This window comes from Trichomycterus rosablanca, chromosome 15 (genome assembly GCF_030014385.1).
Source record: "Trichomycterus rosablanca isolate fTriRos1 chromosome 15, fTriRos1.hap1, whole genome shotgun sequence".
NCBI classification, from domain to species: Eukaryota; Metazoa; Chordata; class Actinopteri; order Siluriformes; family Trichomycteridae; genus Trichomycterus; species Trichomycterus rosablanca.
Genome location: NC_086002.1, coordinates 4888784 through 4909324, shown reverse-complemented (window position 1 = coordinate 4909324; position 20541 = coordinate 4888784). Strand labels below are relative to the sequence as shown.

At 37.3% G+C, this 20541-nt stretch overlaps 1 protein-coding gene across 4 annotated transcripts in view; it reads left to right on the top strand.

The window, feature by feature from the left end:
• Positions 1–5149: 5149 nt before the first annotated feature.
• The window catches only part of pspc1 (paraspeckle component 1), a 30871-nt gene continuing 15479 nt past the window's right edge, over positions 5150–20541 (top strand). For all 4 annotated transcript variants that reach the window (XM_063010531.1, XM_063010530.1, XM_063010529.1 and 1 more), the window contains exons 1-6: positions 5150–5607; positions 11951–12252; positions 12341–12436; positions 12537–12733; positions 12841–12925; positions 13738–13843. In XM_063010531.1, the coding sequence (XP_062866601.1) occupies positions 5233–5607; positions 11951–12252; positions 12341–12436; positions 12537–12733; positions 12841–12925; positions 13738–13843 (1161 nt within the window). In that variant the 5' untranslated portion in view covers positions 5150–5232. The remainder of the gene's footprint in view (positions 5608–11950; positions 12253–12340; positions 12437–12536; positions 12734–12840; positions 12926–13737; positions 13844–20541) is intronic.

Genomic DNA, 20541 nt, shown 5'->3' with positions numbered 1-20541 from the left:
ACTTAAACAGTTTATAATAATAATAAACATGAAAAACTATATTATCTCTGAAATGTTATTAAAAGTAAGTGGTCATTGTAGAAAGTCGAAAACAACCCAGGTATCAGCATGAAATGTTTTCAAATGAGTAACTTGGGACGTTAGCTAAACGTTAACATTAGCCTTCTCACTGTGCATTTTAAATACTTAGTAATGCTTGTTAAGACTGGTGCAATTGGTTAGTTTATAGTGCTGTTATTGTGCTGAACTGCACTATAATAAACTTATGCTATTTAATGATTTTAGGTTTACAGATAATATTACTTAGAAATGAACATAGAGAAGTTTGTAAATGCTTTTAACATCTCTTACGAGACAATTCACTTTTGATGACAGATCTATACACATATCTGTACACATGAATGAAATGTGGACGTTAACCTGCATGTTACACTTAAAATACTGGAGGTCTAAAATTTTCTTTCAAATAAAAGGTTATATGTGTGCTTTAAACCACCTAAGCCCACCAACAACCCAGGTAAAACCCTGCATTTGTGCCATTGTGTTTAGTTATTGTAGCATTCTGTTAACAAAAATTTTAAAATATGAAATTAAAAACAGATTTTTTTTATTCCAGGAAAATGGCCACATGTCAAGGAGGGCTGCTGAGGTAGAGAGAGTCTCAGTGTATTTGCCTTCATTCACATCAGCACAAAAGGATGGGTCGCCCATATTCAAGTTTATAATAGTGGCAACACGTTTGACACTTAGTACACTGCTCCACAACCAGATTTACAGAACGTCAATGTTTTTGTAGCCCATATCCTAAATCAGTTGAAGTAAGCGCTAGTTGACTTTTTTATTAAAATATATTGTGTTAAAAATATATTTGTATAAAAATATATTGTGGAACAACTCGCTTTTTTTTCAGTTCTGGTGCGTGCTGACAATATCTATTCATTCATCCATCTCTGTGCCCACTCGCCCACCTCTGTATGCTTAAAGCCCTGACTGTTATCAAATTTTGTTGGGTGTGTTCACCTGAGCTACTTTGCAAAATAGATGTACTGCAACATAAAATAAAGAAGTTAAAGTACATACTACAACTCTTATACTGACACTTTTACCCTTTATTACATAATAAAAAACAGATTTTTATTTATAATTTCAATAGCATTTAAAGTATTCAGCATATTAATAACTTCAATAGCTTTTAAAATATTCATCAAATTGCTCCAAAACAAGTTGTATTTTATCAAGTGTAACCCACATTACATACTACAACTCTTATACTGACACTTTTACCTGGTGTACTGTTCTCAGTAAAAAGGAGATTAATTAGATAAAAAGATAAACACCAAATTAGTCTTTTTTTTCCCCTAGCTATTTAATGTGACATGTATCCTACATTTGTCTGAACAGTTTATAATCCTAAACTAACGTGTATGCACAAAACAAAAATGCTTCACTTCACATGTAGGGTTGCAACTATCGATTATTTTCCTAATCAATCTGGTGATTATGTTTTTAATTAATTGCTTAGTTGGATTATTTAAAATACAAAAACAGAAACAATATTTACAAAAAAAAAACCAATATTTAAATACATTTAAAACATCCACAACACTAGTATGATTCCCCTTCATAATTTTTTTTAATCAAGCTGGCTGTTTCATTATTTTATGGCATATTAAATACCGCCATGTACCTCATGAAATAATGCTGTTTCATGATATTCACTGTAAAATCACACATAATTCAACCATTAAAAAAGAGCCACAGACACCTCTTCCACATTAAAGACTTAATTTAAATTAAAGACTGCAACATAACTTCAAGGAAGCGTTGTATTTTACCTGCCCAGAATGACTTGGTTACAGTGTAAAATGTTTTACATGTACTGATAAATATGCAGAAATACTTAAAAAACCTCTTTGTTTACTTTGCAGGTGGAGAATGCAGAGACGTGCTGAATTACTACCTAACTTTATTTGTTTTTTTCCCCATTTTCCATTTATTCATTTACATTAGAATTTATATATATTTTTTCCATTGTCCATTGATTCATTTAAATGAGGGGGTCTGAGAGGGTTGGGGGGTTCAAGACTGTAGTATATTAGAATTGTATTTGTATATAACTGTAAGTTAGTTAACGGTTAGAAGGTGGCAGTAAATACTTAATGACTATATAAGATAATGACGGTAGAATTGTGTGTGCATGAATGTGTGTGTGTGTGTGTGTGTATGTTGCAAATAAATGTGCAGAGTTAAATTGATTCTCTCTCTGCCTGCAATCTCCTTCATCCAATATATCACAGAGACAGAGGGATTAACATTGTCTTGGATTAACATTATCTGTAGTTATGTTAAAAGTATGTTAAAGTAACATTTAAAACATTTAAAAATGTTTTGGGGTATGTTCTTTTACTATTATACAACAGTTAGTTCCGACCTTACAATCTGATTGGTTGAGAAGCGTTCTAAACGTGCTGATATTTGTGATAACATCACGGCCTTTTCACACCACAACCGTATTACTCCGCTGACGCGTTGCCAGTAACGACAAGCTTCATGTACACAAACGCGCACGCAGGCGACACAGACTTTTTTTCCCCGATCTCGTTTTAAATCCGTTATCTGATATACAATCTAGCGCACTGTGTAGGGAACATAAATCAATTGTCTAATATATTGTCGTGCACCATGTAGTAAACATGAATGCGTTATCTGATATACAATCTAGTGCACTGTGTGGGGAACATAACCAATTGTCTAATTCACTATCTAGTGCACTATGTAGGGAACATAAATCCGTGATCTGATACACAATATAGTGCACTATGTAGGGAACATAAATCCGTGATCTGATACACAATATAGTGCACTATGTAGGGAACATTAATGTGTTTGTAACGCAAACAGTTAGCTTAATAGCCCAGTTAGCAGCTCCTAAGAGTTCTGTTATCACCCATAATCCTTTGGTGTGTGCAAGAGGTTTTTTATTTCTTTTTTTTCCCTTCAGAGGTTCTTGCCTTTTTCTTCTTGTTCTTCTTAATTCCCTGAAATGAGTTTTTGCAACTGGGGATGTTTGCTTTGTATTGTTAAACTATATATTAGTTGTGGACAGGGCTGGACTGGGAACAAAATTCAGCCCTGGACTTTTTTCTTCACCAGCCCACTACAAGCACATCGCGCCACACATATCACCCCCTACTCAAATGTTAGATGATTGATATTAATAGTTTTCATCTATCTTACCACTAAAGTTATTAACTCACTATAATAAAAATTAAAATAATAAAAACATAACTACAAACAATTATATATATTTCCAACTTTCCTTTGGGATTAATAGTTCTATCCATCTATCACACACATAAAATTTACAATTTCTTAAATGGTTCTATTGGATTTCCCCATCCTGTTTCATTAAACCGCAAGAAATAAAATTAAACCTTGCTTTCATTTAAACTTTAAGACTGGTAAATATGCTTTTTTCGCACTTTTATTCACACGTGATTCACGTTTGTTCCAAATTAGTGCATTGCTCCGATGAGCAAAGAAATAAATCGCATGTGTAAATACTTTACATGTTGACAAGGGAAATTAACCATGTGAGCTATGCACATAATCACTCAAAAAAACGTCCTGAACAGCTGCATTTTCCTTTCTGTATTATAGAGGACAAGATAGTGTTTACTTTTTCTGAAGAGCAGAGACTAATGGTACCGTCTCAAATTATATCCACCGCCCTATGTAGTGCACTTGGACATGACATCATATAACTTTTACAAAAATCGTCCTTAAAACGGCTGCTTTAAAGCCCCTGATATCCAACAGTAGCTTAGATAACTACTTATTAATCATTCAGTGACTTGTAAAAGAAATGTTTTGTACTGTTAGAAATGTTTTGTACTGTTAGGAAGTACCCTAAGTAGGGCATAGGCGACATTTGAGATGGGCCCACAGTCTCTTCTTAAACGGCGTTACTAACGAAGCCGAGTCACTGAAGTCTAACTTTTCCTTTTCTGCTCTTTGGCTGTGCTGTAGTTCCTCACTGCCAAACAGGTTGTCCAGTTTCCTGCACTTTTCTGCATCTGCTTGCAGCTTTTTCTGTTTACGCTTTTTCGACCCTTTCTCCATCTCGCACTCATTCTGGTGGTTGTGATTACGGTTTATCCTGGGGGAGGGACATTTCTGTGATTGGCCAATGGATATGCAGTGAGGATACTGTGGTGGGCCAATGCACACTTCAGGATTATTATTCAGGAATATTTAAAACAGAATTTAGTTTTCACTCTCTCAGCGGCCCACAAACAGAGCGGCCCACCGGGAAAACTCCCGACCCTCCCGATGGCCAGTCCATCCCTGGTTGTGGAACTACTTTTTGGCGGAAGGTATTGTCAATATTAAAGCATATTTATTATGAAATTCAGGGCTTCTTTGATTTATTTTCTTTCTTTATTTTGTAAAAATTGTTGTATAAAAGCAATAGAACACTTAAGGTCGTGTGTTATCACGAATAACATCACGGCTGTGATGATCTACGGCACTCGCCTTCGGCATTCGCGATAACACCTCAAGTGTTCTACTGCTTAAATAAAACATTCATACAACCAAAATGGAACATTAAGGGAGTGTTCAGAGGACCTTATTTAAAATGTTCTTAGAACATTCCAAGACAACGTTCTCAGAATGATAAATTATGGTTGCAAATGAGGTTTAGGTAACGTTCTATGAACGTTTTCATAACTTTAGAAAAACGTTCTGAGAACATCAAGAAAACTGGACAAAATAACGTTGAGGGAACATTCCAGTGCAACGTTCCCACAACCAAAATGGAACGTTTGGGGAACGTTCTCAGAACGTAATTTTGTTAGCTGGGACTGCAGTGCTGAGAATGATCCACCACCTAAATAATACCTGCTCTGTGGTGGTCCTGACCATTGAAGAACAGCATTAAAGCAGGCTAAAAAAGCATGCAGAGAAATAGATGGACTACAGTCAGTAAGTGTAGAACTACAAAGTGCTTCTATATGGTAAGTGGAGCTGATAACATGGACAGTGAGTGTAGAAACAAGGAGGTGGTTTTAATGTTATTCCTGTAGATGGCGATAGCTTTTAAAACCGGAAGCACGGGTTTCGTTCGAAAGACTGCGCATGCGCTCTGAGTAGCACGCAGTTTCTACGCAGCCTAAGACGGTGGCTATTGTTTACTGTGGTTAAACGTTCCACATTCTGAACATTTAAAACATGGCAAACCGAAACCTGAAGCAGGTGAATATCCAGAACAACTCCCCGTGTCCGAAACCGCACAACCCGAAGCGCAGCTCGGAATCTCCGTCCACGGAGCGCACGCAGTCAAAGATGGAGGGAGCAGCGCCGTCTCCTCAGCTCAGCAGCCCGGTCCCAGAGGCCGAGAGCAGCACCGAGCCCCGGGAGATGACCATCGACCTGAAGAGCTTCAGGAAACCGGGCGAGAAAACCTTCACACAGAGGTGCAGGTTGTTTGTGGGAAATCTGCCGACCGATATCACGGAGGAAGACTTCAGGAAGATGTTCTCCAAGTACGGCGAGGCTAACGAGGTGTTCATCAACCGGGACAGAGGATTCGGTTTTATCCGACTGGTAAATACACCAGCAGCACTTACTACCTACTACTGTTTATTCGTGTGTTTAATTCTTTACTTACTTATAAACAAGTACTGAATACTATTTAGTGTTTAATATGATCGAGCTTAAGCTATACAACAATACTAGAATGTGGGCAAGCCGTAGCCTAGTGGTTAGGGTTAGGGCTGCAACTATCGATTATTTTTGTAATCGAGTATTCTATCGATTATTCCAGCGATTAATCGAGCAATCGGATACGAAATACTTTTGCTTTAATAAAGAGCAAAAATAAATACATATAAAATTAAATGAGACGTGTCTCTTACAGTGTTAATTTCGTCAACGAACCTTTTTTTCATGACAAAAACGAGACGATAACTAAATAAAAACTACATAAAAGGATAAAAACTGTGACGAAATGAATTGACACTTTCAAGCATTAATAATATTCCATAACTGGTTTAAAAATGTTTCATTTTGTGTAAGTTCACATTCACATTTCACATTTTCAGCATTTAGCAGACGCCTTTATCCAAAGCGACTTACAGCACAGTTACAGTATATAGTCTGAGCAACTGAGGGTTAAGGGCCTTGCTCAAGGGCCCAACAGCAGCAACCTAGCAGTGGTGGGGCTTGAACCAGCAACCTTTGGATTACTTTGGATTAACCACTTTGGATTAACCACTTTGGATTAACCACTAGGCTACGGCTTGCCCTGTGTAAGTGTATATAATGACTTAAATAATTCAAGGGAACTGATGAAAAAGCATTTACATTTTACACCCTTTATATTTTAGTCGACTGAATCGACTATAGATTTAGTCATTTACATTTGCATTACATTTCTGGCATTTAGCAGACGCCTTTATCCAAAGCGACTTACAGTATACAGTCTGAGCAATTGAGGGTTAAGGGCCTTGCTCAAGAGCCCAACAGCAGCAACCTGGCAGTGGTGGGGCTCGAACCAGCGACCTTCTGATTACTAGTCCAGTACCTTAACCACTAGGCTACGGCTTGCCCTGTCGACTATATTCTTACGATAATTAGTCGACTAAAACGAAAACAATTCAGTTGACTAAATTATGACTAAAACTAAATAAAAATTTGCTGTCAAAATTAACACTGGTCTCTTAAAACAAACTGCACATTTTTATTCTTTGCATACACGACAGTTTAAAGAGAACTTTTTTGAAATGCAAAAACACATACCTCAAAAATAAATCAAATTACTTTTAAAATGTATACAGACAACCTGAAAGTAAGGAATAAATAATACATAAACAATAATACATAAACATTAGCCTCTAATTTGTGCAACTTTCAGAAGTAAGTTTCAGCTACAGCGCACGCAGAACATAAAGCTTTAATATTTTGTTGGGAGGCAAAAAAAGTTCTGTCAGGATTGTATCTCCTAGATGAGGTAGATCTGGCATGTGTGTTTGCTTTAGCCTTCAAAAAAGCCTGTGGTGGTTGCAATGAAGAAAAGTAAATGTATCAACAAGACAATCTCTAGGGTTAGGGTTGGAATTAATTGATTAATAAGGGTTAAAATGATCTCAAACTTTCTGTCGTTTTCTCTGTCCTGTCTCGTCTGTTCGCTATTTTCTCTCTATGTTTTTGAAATCACATACTTTTATACTGAACAGTATAAACAGCAGGAGCGGCGAGTCCAAATACGACCTGTGTGTGAAGAGTACCTGGTTCAAGCACTGTTTAAGTATGTGATTTCGATCGCAGCCCTCTGCTTCTTCACGTCACCTGCCCACAGCGTGAACGCGTTGTGCAAAAGTGAAAGGCGTCAGTGCGAAACACCGTGAGCTGTATATAGTTGTATGGATTAAATGATGCATCGATGCAAAAATTTTGAATCGATGATTTTTAGTAATCGAATTACTCGAGTTTCTCGAGGAATCGTTTCAGCCCTAGTTAGGGTGCTGGACTAGTAATCAAAAGGTTGCTGGTTCAAGCCTCACCACTACCAGGTTGCTGCTGTTGGGGCCCTTGAGCAAGGCCCTTAACCCACAATTGCTCAGATAGTATACTGTAACTGAACTGTAAGTGGCTTTGGATAAAGGCGTCTGCTAAATGCTGTAAATGTAAATGTAGAATACTATGGCTGCAATGTTTGGGCTTAATGATCACTATTATTGTTTGGTTGTTATTGGAATCAAGATTGATCAGAGTTGTTCTGTCAAATTACGAATAGTGTATTCTTTTAGCACTATAGTTATTTTATCATAAAAACAACAAGCATTTGGAGGTGTGGAGGTGCATCAGCCCCCATTTAGTCATTGTGAATAATTAATCTATCGAATCTTACATTCTAATTTTCAGCATTTGGCAGACACTTTTATCCAAAGCGACTTACAGTACTTTGAGAGTATATTTTCTAAGCAATTGATGGTTAAGGGCCTTGCTCAAGGGTCCAACAGTGGCAGTCTGGCAGTGGTCGGCTTGAACCAGCGACTATTCGATTACTAGTCTAGTACCTAAACCGCTAGGCTACAACTGCCCCTTATACTCTCATTAACTAAACTTTAAGGAATATAGTATATATAAATTAGGGATGCACGATGATATCAGAATTCTATCTGTATCTGCCGATAATATATTTTTTAAGAACAATCGGCATCGGGCAGATGCTTAGATTTGGCCGATGTTTCAAACCGATATTTGCCGACGCATTTATTATTTGCCGGAAGAAGACGGGGTGACGCAGGCCGCGCTACAGCAGTGCAGCAAAAATGTCTGTGGTATGGAAGTTTTTCAAAGTGAGCGAGCATGACATAAAGCATGCAGTTTGCAACACTTGCTCAACTAACGTCTTGCGTGGAGGGAGCAAAGTAAGAAATTTCAACACCACAAATTTAATTATACATCTGAAGGCACACCATCCTGACAAATATACAGAGTTCCTCACGGTGGAAGAGGAGACTCGCACAGCACCGCGCACGCCAGCAAAATCTGCAGCTACTCAGCCGGTTGACCAACTCCTTCAGAAATTTAAGAAATTTGACAAAAACAGCCCAAAAGCTACAGCTATTACAGCAAAGGTGATGGAATTCATCGCTCTCGATGATCAGCCGTTCTCTGTTGTGGAGGATATTGGATTTCGCCGGCTGCTCGAGCATCTTGAGCCACGTTACACCATACCTAGCCGTCGTTACTTTTCCGACGTAGCCCTACCGGAGCTACACAACTTGGTAGCGACTCACATTCACAAGCTCATTGACGATAATGTGTCCTCCATTAGCCTTACCACGGACATCTGGACATCTGATGTGAGTCCAGTGAGTATTCTGAGTTTAACCGCGCAGTGGGTAGACAACAGTTTTGAATTAAAATTATTCATTTTGAATTAAAAATAGACTTATGAACTTGTAGAAAAAAATAATTTGGCTCAGATTCTTCCACCTCTAACAGTGTGGAGAAGCACAAAGTCAGTGCTGAAGGATTCTTATTTCTCTGTTACTGTATCGTTGATTAGTTACACTGCTAAAAGGCATTTCTTTGTTTTAATTTTACTTAAATCTATTTATTTTTTATTAATTTGAGTAGATATTATTTTATTTAAGTTGTTAATTTAAAATCCTTTGATATAAGATCACTTTTTAAAATGTTTTTTATATATTATTAGTTTGAATAGATCTATTTTATTTAAAAGTGGTGACCAGTCTGTGTTGAACCAGTTAGCTAACTAAATGTGCCTAATAATTTTCTCAGGAGACACCTTTTATTTTATTGTTTGCATACAGTTGGTTGAAAGCTAAAAAGTTATGCAAATAAATGGTACATTTGTTTATAATGTAAATCGGGGGTGTCTGATCTCTCTGTAAGTTATAAATGTGTATATCGGCATCGGCATCTGTAGATAAGTACGTGTATAATATCGGATATCGGCATCGGCCCAAAATTCCCATATCGGTGCATCCCTAATATAAATGCCACAATAAGACACACCAGACAGTCTAAATAACCTAGACAGCAAAATTCAACGAGCAAAACAAACCGTTTAAATCATAATATGCTGAGAATCGACAACAATAACTTATGAAGCTCACAAATACTGTATCGCTTCATTTACCGAAACTCATCATTGTATTTAGAATATAACATTGTAAATAATACATAATGATATTACTACTAGGATTTATGTTCAACACGTTTTCTACTCTAATAAATCTGCATGTACGGGCTTGGTGTATTAGAATAAACGGCTAGTTAACCTATTTAGTCCGTTTGCTTAGCTATAGCTACTATCTTTTGAAAACGGTTATGCTAGCTGGTCATTACCTTAGCAGACAAATTTACCGTCGACGGTTATCACAACATTAATCTATATTTAGGTGGTTTAAGGTTTAATTACTGCTAGTTTTTATAATATAAACAATAAATGGCCTGTTAACCAACTAACTAATTAACTAACTAACTATTTTTTATAAAATAGACCACTTTACAGTTTAAAATAACTAACGGGCTGATTTGAAAGCAGCAGCTTAGACATCATAATAAATGATCTTTAATATTTTGTACATATGAGTTTCCCAGATGAAAATTTTAAATGAATTTTAGCTTCACTGTTTCCCCAAATATAAGGTTAAAGTGCAGTGACTGTTTTCAACCTTTGGGTTATACTTGAATGGGGCGGCAATGTGGCTCGGTGGGTAGCACTGTCGCCTCACAGCAAGAAGGTCCTGGGTTTGATCCCCAGGTGGAGCGGTCTGGGTCCTTTCTGTGTGGAGTTTGCATGTTCTCCCCGTGTCCGCGTGGGTTTCCTCCGGGGGCTCCGGTTTCCTCCCACAGTCCAAAAACATGCCAACAGGCTAATTGGAAACACTGAATTGTCCTATAGGTACCTAGCCGCTAGATGCACAAACCAGTGCACTGTAGTGCCGGTCCCAAGCCCGGATAAAATAGGGAGGGTCGTCTGGCGTAAAAATTGTGCCAAATCAATGCGGATCACGATCCGCCGAGAGCCGACCCCGAGGAAGAAGAAGAAGTGCTGGTTTTAACGTGGTTAAATGTTTTTGGCACCAATACCTGGTAAAAGGAGAAAACCCACCAACCTGTGAAACCTGCCAAACACTTGAAACAATAAAACACATTTTGATAGAATTCCCTAAATACACAAAGGAAAGACAACAAGTGCACATGCCTGAAACCATAAAAGAAATCCTTACACACAACAACACAAGAACAGTACTAACCTACCTCGCAGCCATAAAAATGAAAATATAAAATGGACCAAAAGATAAATACAAGATTAAAAAAGACAGATATATAATACTCAGTTCTGCCATTAAATGACAAACATGTTTAACATGGCGTAAAAAACCCAAATAAATAAAAACGCTTTTGGAGGTAGCTTTTAGCACTGATGCCACTGCTCAGCACGTTGCTAGTACTACTTAGCAATAAAAAAGTAAAGTCTTTAATATTGGTAATCTGCTGCCTTACTGTGTTTGGAAGACATCAAGAGTGCCAGGATGTGCTGTGATTGTTCAGACAGACACACATTTGAAGCTTGTGATCTAATGGTTTAAATTGATTAAAAAACATAATCAAATCAACAGGAAAACAGCAAGATTGGTCACAGAGACAAACTCGATGCTTGTGATCTAATAGTTTAAATTAATTAAAAATACACAATCTAATAATCGTGTCCATTATGTTTTTCCTTTCTCCCCTTTTTTGCTTTTTGTTAATGAAAATGGACCCAACATTGGTCACGTTACCTGGCCTCGTTGGATGCACTAATACATAATGTCCCAAAGGTTCTCAATTGGGTGCAGGTCAGGGTAATGTTGGGGCCAGTCAATAACATCGGTGCTTTAATCATCCAGGAACTGTCTAGACACTTTGACCATGTAAGTTTGGGCATTTCACCAGCATAAGATACCAGTCCTTCTGCTGGGTTATGCCCTTCTACAGCCCTGTCCAGCTCTCCTTGTGTAACGGCCCATGGCCCGATCTCCTCTGTGTTCTTGAGACTGTGCTGGGAGACACAGCAAATCTTCTTGTGATTGAGTAGCTGGACTGCCGTTGCACCCTCAATGGGCTACAGGTATCGCCTCATGCTACCAGAAGTGACAGGGACACTAGCAAAAGGCAAAACTAGGGAATAATCAGTCATAAAGGATAAGGAGAGAGTAATTGTCTGTGGCCACCACATGCAAAACCTTCACTTTTTAGTGGTTGCCATGCTGTTGTTCTCTCATTTGCACCTAATTGGGTGAATTTTATTCACAATTATTGACTTGGTTTTATACTGTGATGATTAAGTGTTTTAAGCAGTGTCTGTAATAGCACTGGTCAAGCATGTGTAAAGATTAAATCTGTTCTTTTATCCTTTCTAAAGGAAACAAGGACATTAGCAGAGATTGCCAAGGCAGAGTTGGATGGCACAGTCCTGAGGAACAGGCCAATTCGCATTCGTTTCGCCACCCATGGTGCTGCCCTTACAGTCCGAAACCTCTCACCAGTCGTCACCAATGAGCTCCTGGAACAGGCTTTCTCACAGTTTGGACCGGTGGAGCGAGCAATCGTGGTGGTAGATGATCGTGGAAGACCCTCAGGAAAAGGAATTGTGGAGTTTGCTAACAAGCCCACTGCACGAAAGGCTCTTGACCGTTGTTCTGATGGAGCTCTTTTACTTACGACGTAAGTCTGGTTATGATCTGATTTTAATTTGAGTATTTTTTGAATGCAGATTGTTGGATTTCTACTTTTTTTTTTTTTTTAATAACAGATCCCCCCGACCAGTTATCGTTGAACCAACAGAGCAGTTTGATGATGAAGATGGCCTTCCAGAAAAGCTATTGCAAAAAACTCCACAATATCACAAGTATGTTGCTAGAACCTTGTTCATCTTCAATGCTCATTATTCAATTAACGTTATTATTTAAAACATAATAATGCTCACCACCCTCAACCTGAACCTCTAGGGAAAGGGAGCAGCCTCCACGTTTCGCCCAGCCAGGCACCTTCGAGTTTGAGTACTCATCACGTTGGAAGGCTCTGGATGAGATGGAGAAACAGCAGCGAGATCAAGTTAACAGAAACATCCAAGAGGCCAAAGAGAAACTGGAGGCTGAGATGGAGACAGCAAAACATGAACACCAGCTCATGATGATGAGACAAGGTAACACAGTGCACCCGTAGTGGTGTCTAGTGAAACTTGCATGTGTTTGTCCTTTAAGATGTAAGATAATGCAGCTGATGTGTTTTTTTTTTTTTTTTAAACGCCAGATCTTATGCGGCGTCAAGAAGAGCTGCGGCGCCTGGAGGAACTGAGAAACCAAGAGCTGCAGAAGCGCAAACAGATGGAAATGAGGTAAACAAGAATTAATATGAAGATAATCTAGTTTAATCATTCACATTTAATGAATTGGAATTAAGCTGCAGATGTTTACTTTATAATCATTACAATTCAATAATTTCTTTCGGGATAAATAAAGTATCTATCTATTCATATCATTTTTTTAAGTTCATTTGCCATGAAAATACTAAAAAAATGACAGATTAAATGTGCTCAGAAAGAAAACTAAGAAACTTTTTTTTTAAAGTGTTTAAATTATTATTGAATTTTCTTTACTTTTTTTTTTGTATCAGTCTTGACCCTTTTATTACCCAGGGGCATCACGGTGGCTCAGTGGGTAGCACTGTCGCCTCACAGCAAGAAGGTCCTGGGTTCGATCCCTAGGCGGGGCGGTCCGGGTCCTTTCTGTGTGGAATTTGCATGTTCTCCCCATGTCTGCGTGGGTTTCCTCCGGGAGCTCTTGTTTCCTCCCACAGTCCAAAGATGTGCAAGTCACTAAATTGTCCAGGACCGTGTTTGATATAACCTTCTGATCTTGTGTAATGAGTAACTACCGTTCCTGTCATGAATGTAACCAAAGTGTAAAAACAAGTTGTTAAAATCCTATTAAACAACAAATTTTATTACCCAGAGCAGCAAACGCTCTCAAATTACATGTGTTTAAAATGGCATAAACTAAAAAAAAAGTCTCAATGGTGTCTTTAGTATTGTAACATGTTATTTAGTATGCTGAATCGTACCACTGAGGTAAAACTAAAAAATAAAACTTAGTCTGACACCCATATTAGAGTGTGTATTATATAATAAATTTGCTTTACAAATGTTAGACATGAGGAAGAAAGACGGAGACGTGAGGAGGAGATGATGCGCCACAGAGACCCGGACGACATGAGGCGTCAGGCCGAGGCCTTTAAACCTGGCTTCATGGATGCCGTGAGTACAAGATATTTCTCAATTTCTTAAAGGGTCAGAAACTAGACCCTCAAAATGGTTTTCATGAATCTTTGTCCACTATCTGGAATTATTTAGATAAAATAATGTAACGGAAGTTTTACATTTAAATTTGTTTGACTCTGCGAGTTTTTGGTTGAATAAATGTTTGGAATCCTCTCACATTGTTTGGATATTTATTAAAGGTCCAAACACTACTTGCTTAAGCATATTGCACTTGTATCTTCTTCTCCTTTCCTATTTTATCTTCCAAAAATGCAATGCAAATACAATAAGTTGTAGAAACACAAACACTACATGTTATAGAAAGGTGCCGTATTCATTTTTAGGCAAGTGGCTCAATGGTGGCCCAATAGTCCGTTATAACTAAGCTGCTATCACTCATGAATGCTGTATTGAATTTACATACAATGTTAAAAGGCATATACAGTAAATGATTTGGATCTGTTCAGCAAGACTAAACATTAAATAACTGTTTTTCATGATCCACTTTTTAAGGCAAGTTAAAAAACAATGCTGTGTTTTGTTGCTGGTCTGTGACTGGTCTGATTTAGATATTTTTGAGCAAGTAAGTTTTTTAATTCTATGCTGTTCTGTCCTCATCAGACAGTAGTTCACAGAGTTCACTTACAGTATTATTCTAGTGGTTTATGCAACTTTGCATGTACTGGCCACTGGAGACTGAGATCATTTTATATTACTAAGGTTGGGCATCTTAAAGGCACCTCATGATTAGCTCTAATTCTGGGTGCCGTTATGCAGTTATCACGATTGTCACCACATATTGATGCATCAGGATTCTATACATCTTTTCTTGTAATACTTTTTTGTTTAATTTTATTATATATCTATATTTTATAAAGCAAAAGTCTTCTTTTTATTGGTATTCCTTACATCGTTAAGCTGTTTTTTGTCTTTATTAAAAGAAATACAGAGCTATAGCAATATGTATCACATAATAAACAAATACAGTCATTTAAAACAAGCAGCTTCATTCCCCTTAAAAGCTGTTCAGTTATTACGCATACAGTGCTGAGATCAATAATTTATTTATATATGCAGAATTCAATGGCAGCAACACCAACAACCTAAAAAGTTGGGACAGAGGAACGTGTACCCCTGTATTACATTCCTTTCTTAGTAATTATGGTTTGTTAACTGTGGACACTAATTGCTACAGTTTTGAAATTGTGATAATGTTTGCTTGAGACCTCAGCTTATCAAAAGTCTGTGGTAACTGTTGTCTGACTCTCCTCTGCATTATGTGCCATACATTTTTAGTAGGAGACGTCTGGACTGCAGGCGGGTCAGCCAAGCACATGTATTCTGTGTCTACAAAGCCACACAGTGTAAAAACATAATCTTGATGGCATATGTATATGTTTGTCTCTCTAAAATCCCAATATGTGCCTCTGCATACATTCTACTTACTTTTACACACACACAGGTCACTCAGGCCATGGCTTTTGTTTGCTTTTGCACCTTTTACTAATAACAGTTTGGGCACAGAGAACTTGACGATCGTTTTGCCTGAAAACCCTCAGACTAAAGCATGCACGGAAGGCCTGGAACAACATTAGTGCTCGCAGTAATGTTTTCTCTTACTTCTTATTTTATCTCTTACCTCACAATGTCTCTTCAGTTACATCAAATAGTCATTTCATAGCTTCCAACATTTTGGCATCATCTTGACTCCACTTATCTCTAAGTTTCCAACCCAAAACTTAAGTTTTTATACAACAGTTAGTTCTGACCTTACAATCTGATTGGCTCCTGAAGTGTCATCACAAATCTCAGCGAAGCTTTATCATCCCAAAACTGGATCACTCTGCTGATGTGTTAGCAACTAATAACTGACATGACAGTTTTATGCACAAAAGCCTTCGTTGTAGCTTATCTGACTCTGAGGACTGCAGACCCACATCAGATTCTGAATCTGCCTTTACCATAAAAACTGTATAAAAACACATACAAAACTCAATAACCCTAATTAATAACTAAATTCAGTTTTTATTCTTAATAAATTTGTTTATTTTTTTTGTCTGTTTTCATTTGATCTTTGCTTATTTGCACTTTGTATGTTAAACTAACGTTACTTGGTAGTGTTCTATAGAAACCAGATGCATTTTGTAGTTCCTTAGCACCAACTGGTGTTGTAGAACAACTTTTTGGTGGACATGCTTACATAAGTATTGAATCATTCTCAGTATGAAATCCAGGGCAGCTTTGATTTGTTTTGTTTGTTTATTTTGTAAAAAAAAATGTTGCATAAAGAAAATAAAACATACAATATTGCAAATAACATCACATCTGTGATTATGGCTTATGCTGTGATGTTATTGGCGATAACACACTCCCTCTTCTTACTTAAGTATATCCTTATTTAAAAGCTGTAAGAACCTACATTGTTTTGAGCAAACTTTATTTTTATAAAACTTTATTTCAGGTTTGCAATGTTGACAGATGGCAGTTGTTCCTTTAAAACTATAGAGACATTAGGGCTGGGTGGTATATCATAAATATCGATATATTTGATATTACTTTTTACACGATGTTGAAAATGACCATATTCGATATATCGAGTATGCATAAAATACACAGGTTACCATTTGAGAACGTTTAAAACACAAAAGCGCTTAGTGGAACACTTTCCTTCGCGTATGAGCATGGAAACTGAATCAGAGTCAGAAACGACTCTTTTTATGCGTAGTTCACACTACATGATCTTTGCCCTGATTTTCGCTCGGCGACTGGTCGGCGATTGATTTTCCGGGTCGGGAGCAACTCAGCGTTCACTCGGCGATCAAAACTCGGCTCTCGGTCGCTAAGTGTGAACTATCCAACAACTCGACCCGACCGGCGACCGGATCGAGTTTTCTAGCACGTCAGATATCTGATCTCAGATGGGCAACTGGGAATGAGTGACATGTCGAACAGCCAATGAGAACGCAGGATACAGCGTGAAGGGAAATGCAGAAGAGGATATAGTTTATATCAGGATACACCGGCACACACACGTAGTATTTCTGATTTGATCGTCCTCTACAAAACATAACACCCACGCTGCATTACAAAATTATTAATTAACATCCACTTTACTGCAGAACAAGCCATATACTGTTCGTGTTGCCAAATCCAGATTCATTTATTTTTCCTCTTTGATTTTACACTGCACATCAGACCACAAACACTTTGATCACTCGCTACTTGTTGACGTGCATTTTTGGACGTGGTATCATTAAAACCCTCGTCACTTCTCACGTGTGTTTTTGTAAAGAAGAAAAAAAAGGAGACAAGAGAAGCTCGCCTGTGATTCCAGTTGGTGATGGATGGTGTAGTGTGAAACCCCCTATCGCCGATCAGTCGTGTAGTGTGAAATATACAGGGTGGGCCATTTATATGGATACACCTAAATAAAATGGGAATGGTTGGTGATATTGACTTCCTGTTTGTGGCACATTAGTATATGGGAGGGGGGAAACTTTTCAAGATGGGTGGTGACCATGGCGGCCATTTTGAAGTCGGCCATTTTGGATCCAACTTTAGTTTTTTCAATGGGAAGAGGGTCATGTGACACATCAAACTTATTGAGAATTTCACAAGAAAAATAATGGTGTGCTTGGTTTTAACTTAACTTTATTCTTTCATGAGTTATTTACAAGCTTCACTTTGTTTACAGCCATTGACATGTCGCAGAGGTTAACACGTGAAGAGCGGATAGAAATTGTGTTGATGTCTGGTGAATGTCACCAACCATTCCCATTTTATTTAGGTGTATCCATATAAATGGCCCACCCTGTACACCGACTGAAAGACTCCCGGGTGCAAGAGATTCAGTCGTGTAGTGTGAACTGTACAGCGACCTGACGACTTGGAAAGTCGTGTAGTGTGAACTTGGCATTAGACGAACTCCGGTTCAAGAGATTCAGATGTATAAACCAATCAGAGCTTCTGGGTGGAATTTCAAGCTCTCTCTTCATTGGTTGTCGTATAATAGACAGATAAGTGAACGAATTACCAGTTTCAGCTTTCAATTGCGACAGCCGAGAGAATAAATTAAGTTAAATGATCTAAGATGGTTTTCATTAGTTAGGTGGATAAACACAGTTAAATATGGATTTTTATATTCTGGAAATATACAAGATGACCTCCAAGGTAAGCTGCGGTTATGATTTTATGTTGCTGTGTGGTTGATCTGGGTCGCAGTGCTGCTGTATTCCGTGCGCTTTTTATTTTGCAATGATAGCAAAGCATTATCAAATATTAAACATTTTCAGGATTTTTTCGATGCTCATTTATTTGAAGTAAAACGGAGCATAAATGTGATTGTGAGATTCTGCTGCTTTGTTTAATATAAATGTTGTCAATATGAATACAAATACAGCCTGTAATAATACAAAATATAAACACTGTACTTGGTCAGAATTTATCAGAACTACAATGATTTGTGTTTTTAAGATAACTTATAAACAATATAAGGTAAAATACGGGCAGTGGCCTGCCATTGTACTTAAAATTTACATTACATCATATATCGCCACTTCTCAAAAGCATATCGAGATATGACTTTTTTAGCCGTATCGCCCAGCCCTAAGGGAAATGCTTTTAAAACTGGCAACTTCAATTTCTTCTTTTTTACACATGGTTTGTCTCCCTTTTGCAAATTTCATGCTCTTAACCAAGTAATTATTTGGCTTATGAAAGCATTTATTTGTATTTTTGAATTTGCCTTTTTAAGCAAATGACGTATGTCATGGACCAGCAAAACTTTGCGGATATAAATACTTTGTAAACCCTTTTGTTTGACTGAATATTCAGACCGAATGTTTCATCTGGCCTACATTTAATTGTCATGTTTTCTAAAATCTGTTTTCCTCAGATTTGTTGTTAACTTCACTTTCAGAAAGGATGTTGGCAGAGATTTTCTGAATTTAATTCAAACACATTTTGCACAAGAACACTGTTAAGCATGAAACGTATAACCATAAACATTTCATTTACACAAAATATACACAAACATGCACAGAAATACGCGTGTATAGTTTTGTGCCCTATTTTTTTCTGTAACTGCTAAAGTAAGTTCATTTAGTTCATTTCATGTTCATTTAGTTCCTATTTTAGTTTGGTTATGGTTGGGGCATTTTATAACTAATAACACCACTTATGTCAACACAAGAACTAGCAGCCATTCAGTGTGGCCTATTACAGTGTATTCAGTTTTGTATGGATTTTACATTTGTCTGTAAATTAGTTTACTTATTCCCATAGAGAATTTGTTGGATTAAATTTGATGAGATACTTTTAGAACTTAGAGATTACATTGTTTTTGTTTTTTTTAAGGTTAAGTTTGTTATTTATAACTGGCAACCCAAATCATACAAATTATATCTGGCAACCCTGGTCATACCAGCGAAAGTAAACAGCTGAAGGGTTACTTTTATAAAAAAAATTTAAACACATGCCTGTATTTTTATACACTTTTTTGTGCACAAAATTTGTATTTTTGTAATAACGTCTCTGTATACGGAATACCTGCCTGAATTTAACTGTCTGTTAGTGTATCAGGATCTCCACATTTCTTTACTTGTTTTCATACCAGTGTCGTCATTTAAAATGAGTTTATTTATTAACAACTTGCTCTTCGTAACATAACTTTATTCTTCACGCTGGCGTTTATATTTTTTCTGTTATCTTTTTTGCTATTTCTCAGCAGTTTTATAAACCTTTCACCTTACACATGTGCTTCTTCTAATGAAACAGTTTGAGACCGGGCTGATATACGACACTTTCAGTGATGACTGAATGATGAAAAGCGACAAACATTTTTTCATTATGATCTAAATTTTGAAACCCCAAGAGTTTTAATATGAAAAACTGTGTGATATTCAAACTGTGTAACAGGCCATTAGATACATGAATGCAGGGCAGCAGTCAAGGAATAAGCAGCAGCAGCAGCAAATTAGTGCATTTTAACTGATTTCATTTAGTAATAGACAAATAATTAAAGTAATTAAGACTTATTTAATGATTTGAGGCACATAGAATTTGACCAGATCTTTTATTGGTTTGGCCAAAGGAAGTTTGAATATCACCTGTCTATAATATTTGATTTTTATTATGCTATGTTTAAAATGATAATAAATAATACAATGCCTTCTTCTTTTCTACAACATTTCCAAAAGGCAGAAGACCAGCAGGGGCATCACTCTCTCTCTCTCTCTCTCTCGGTCTGGCTATCTCTCTCTCTCCTCCCTCTCTCCCTCTCTCTCTGCCTTTCCTTAAACCTTTGTGTGAGTGAGAATGTATAGATGTGGATGTGACATATGCAAAGTGAGTGTGATGTGTGTTCATGAGAGAGATTGTGTGCGGTCATATACTGTAGCTGTCCACTTATCCTTTCATACTCACATTCTGATGAAAACCAGAACTACAACTAGACCTGTCATGGTTTTTGGGATTGGGATTTTTGGGGAAAAGTACTTGAAATAATTGCTTGAGGTGCATCTTAGGAAATTATCCTTTCGCAATGTGATTGGCTGGCAGTTGCTTCATCTTAGCTGATTACACATTTTGAGTTTGTACACAGTTTGTTTTATCTTGCTTCCTACTATAGCAACACTTGACTAGTGACAGGATAAATCCATGGCACTTCAGTTAAAAAACGTTTTGTAAGAATCTTT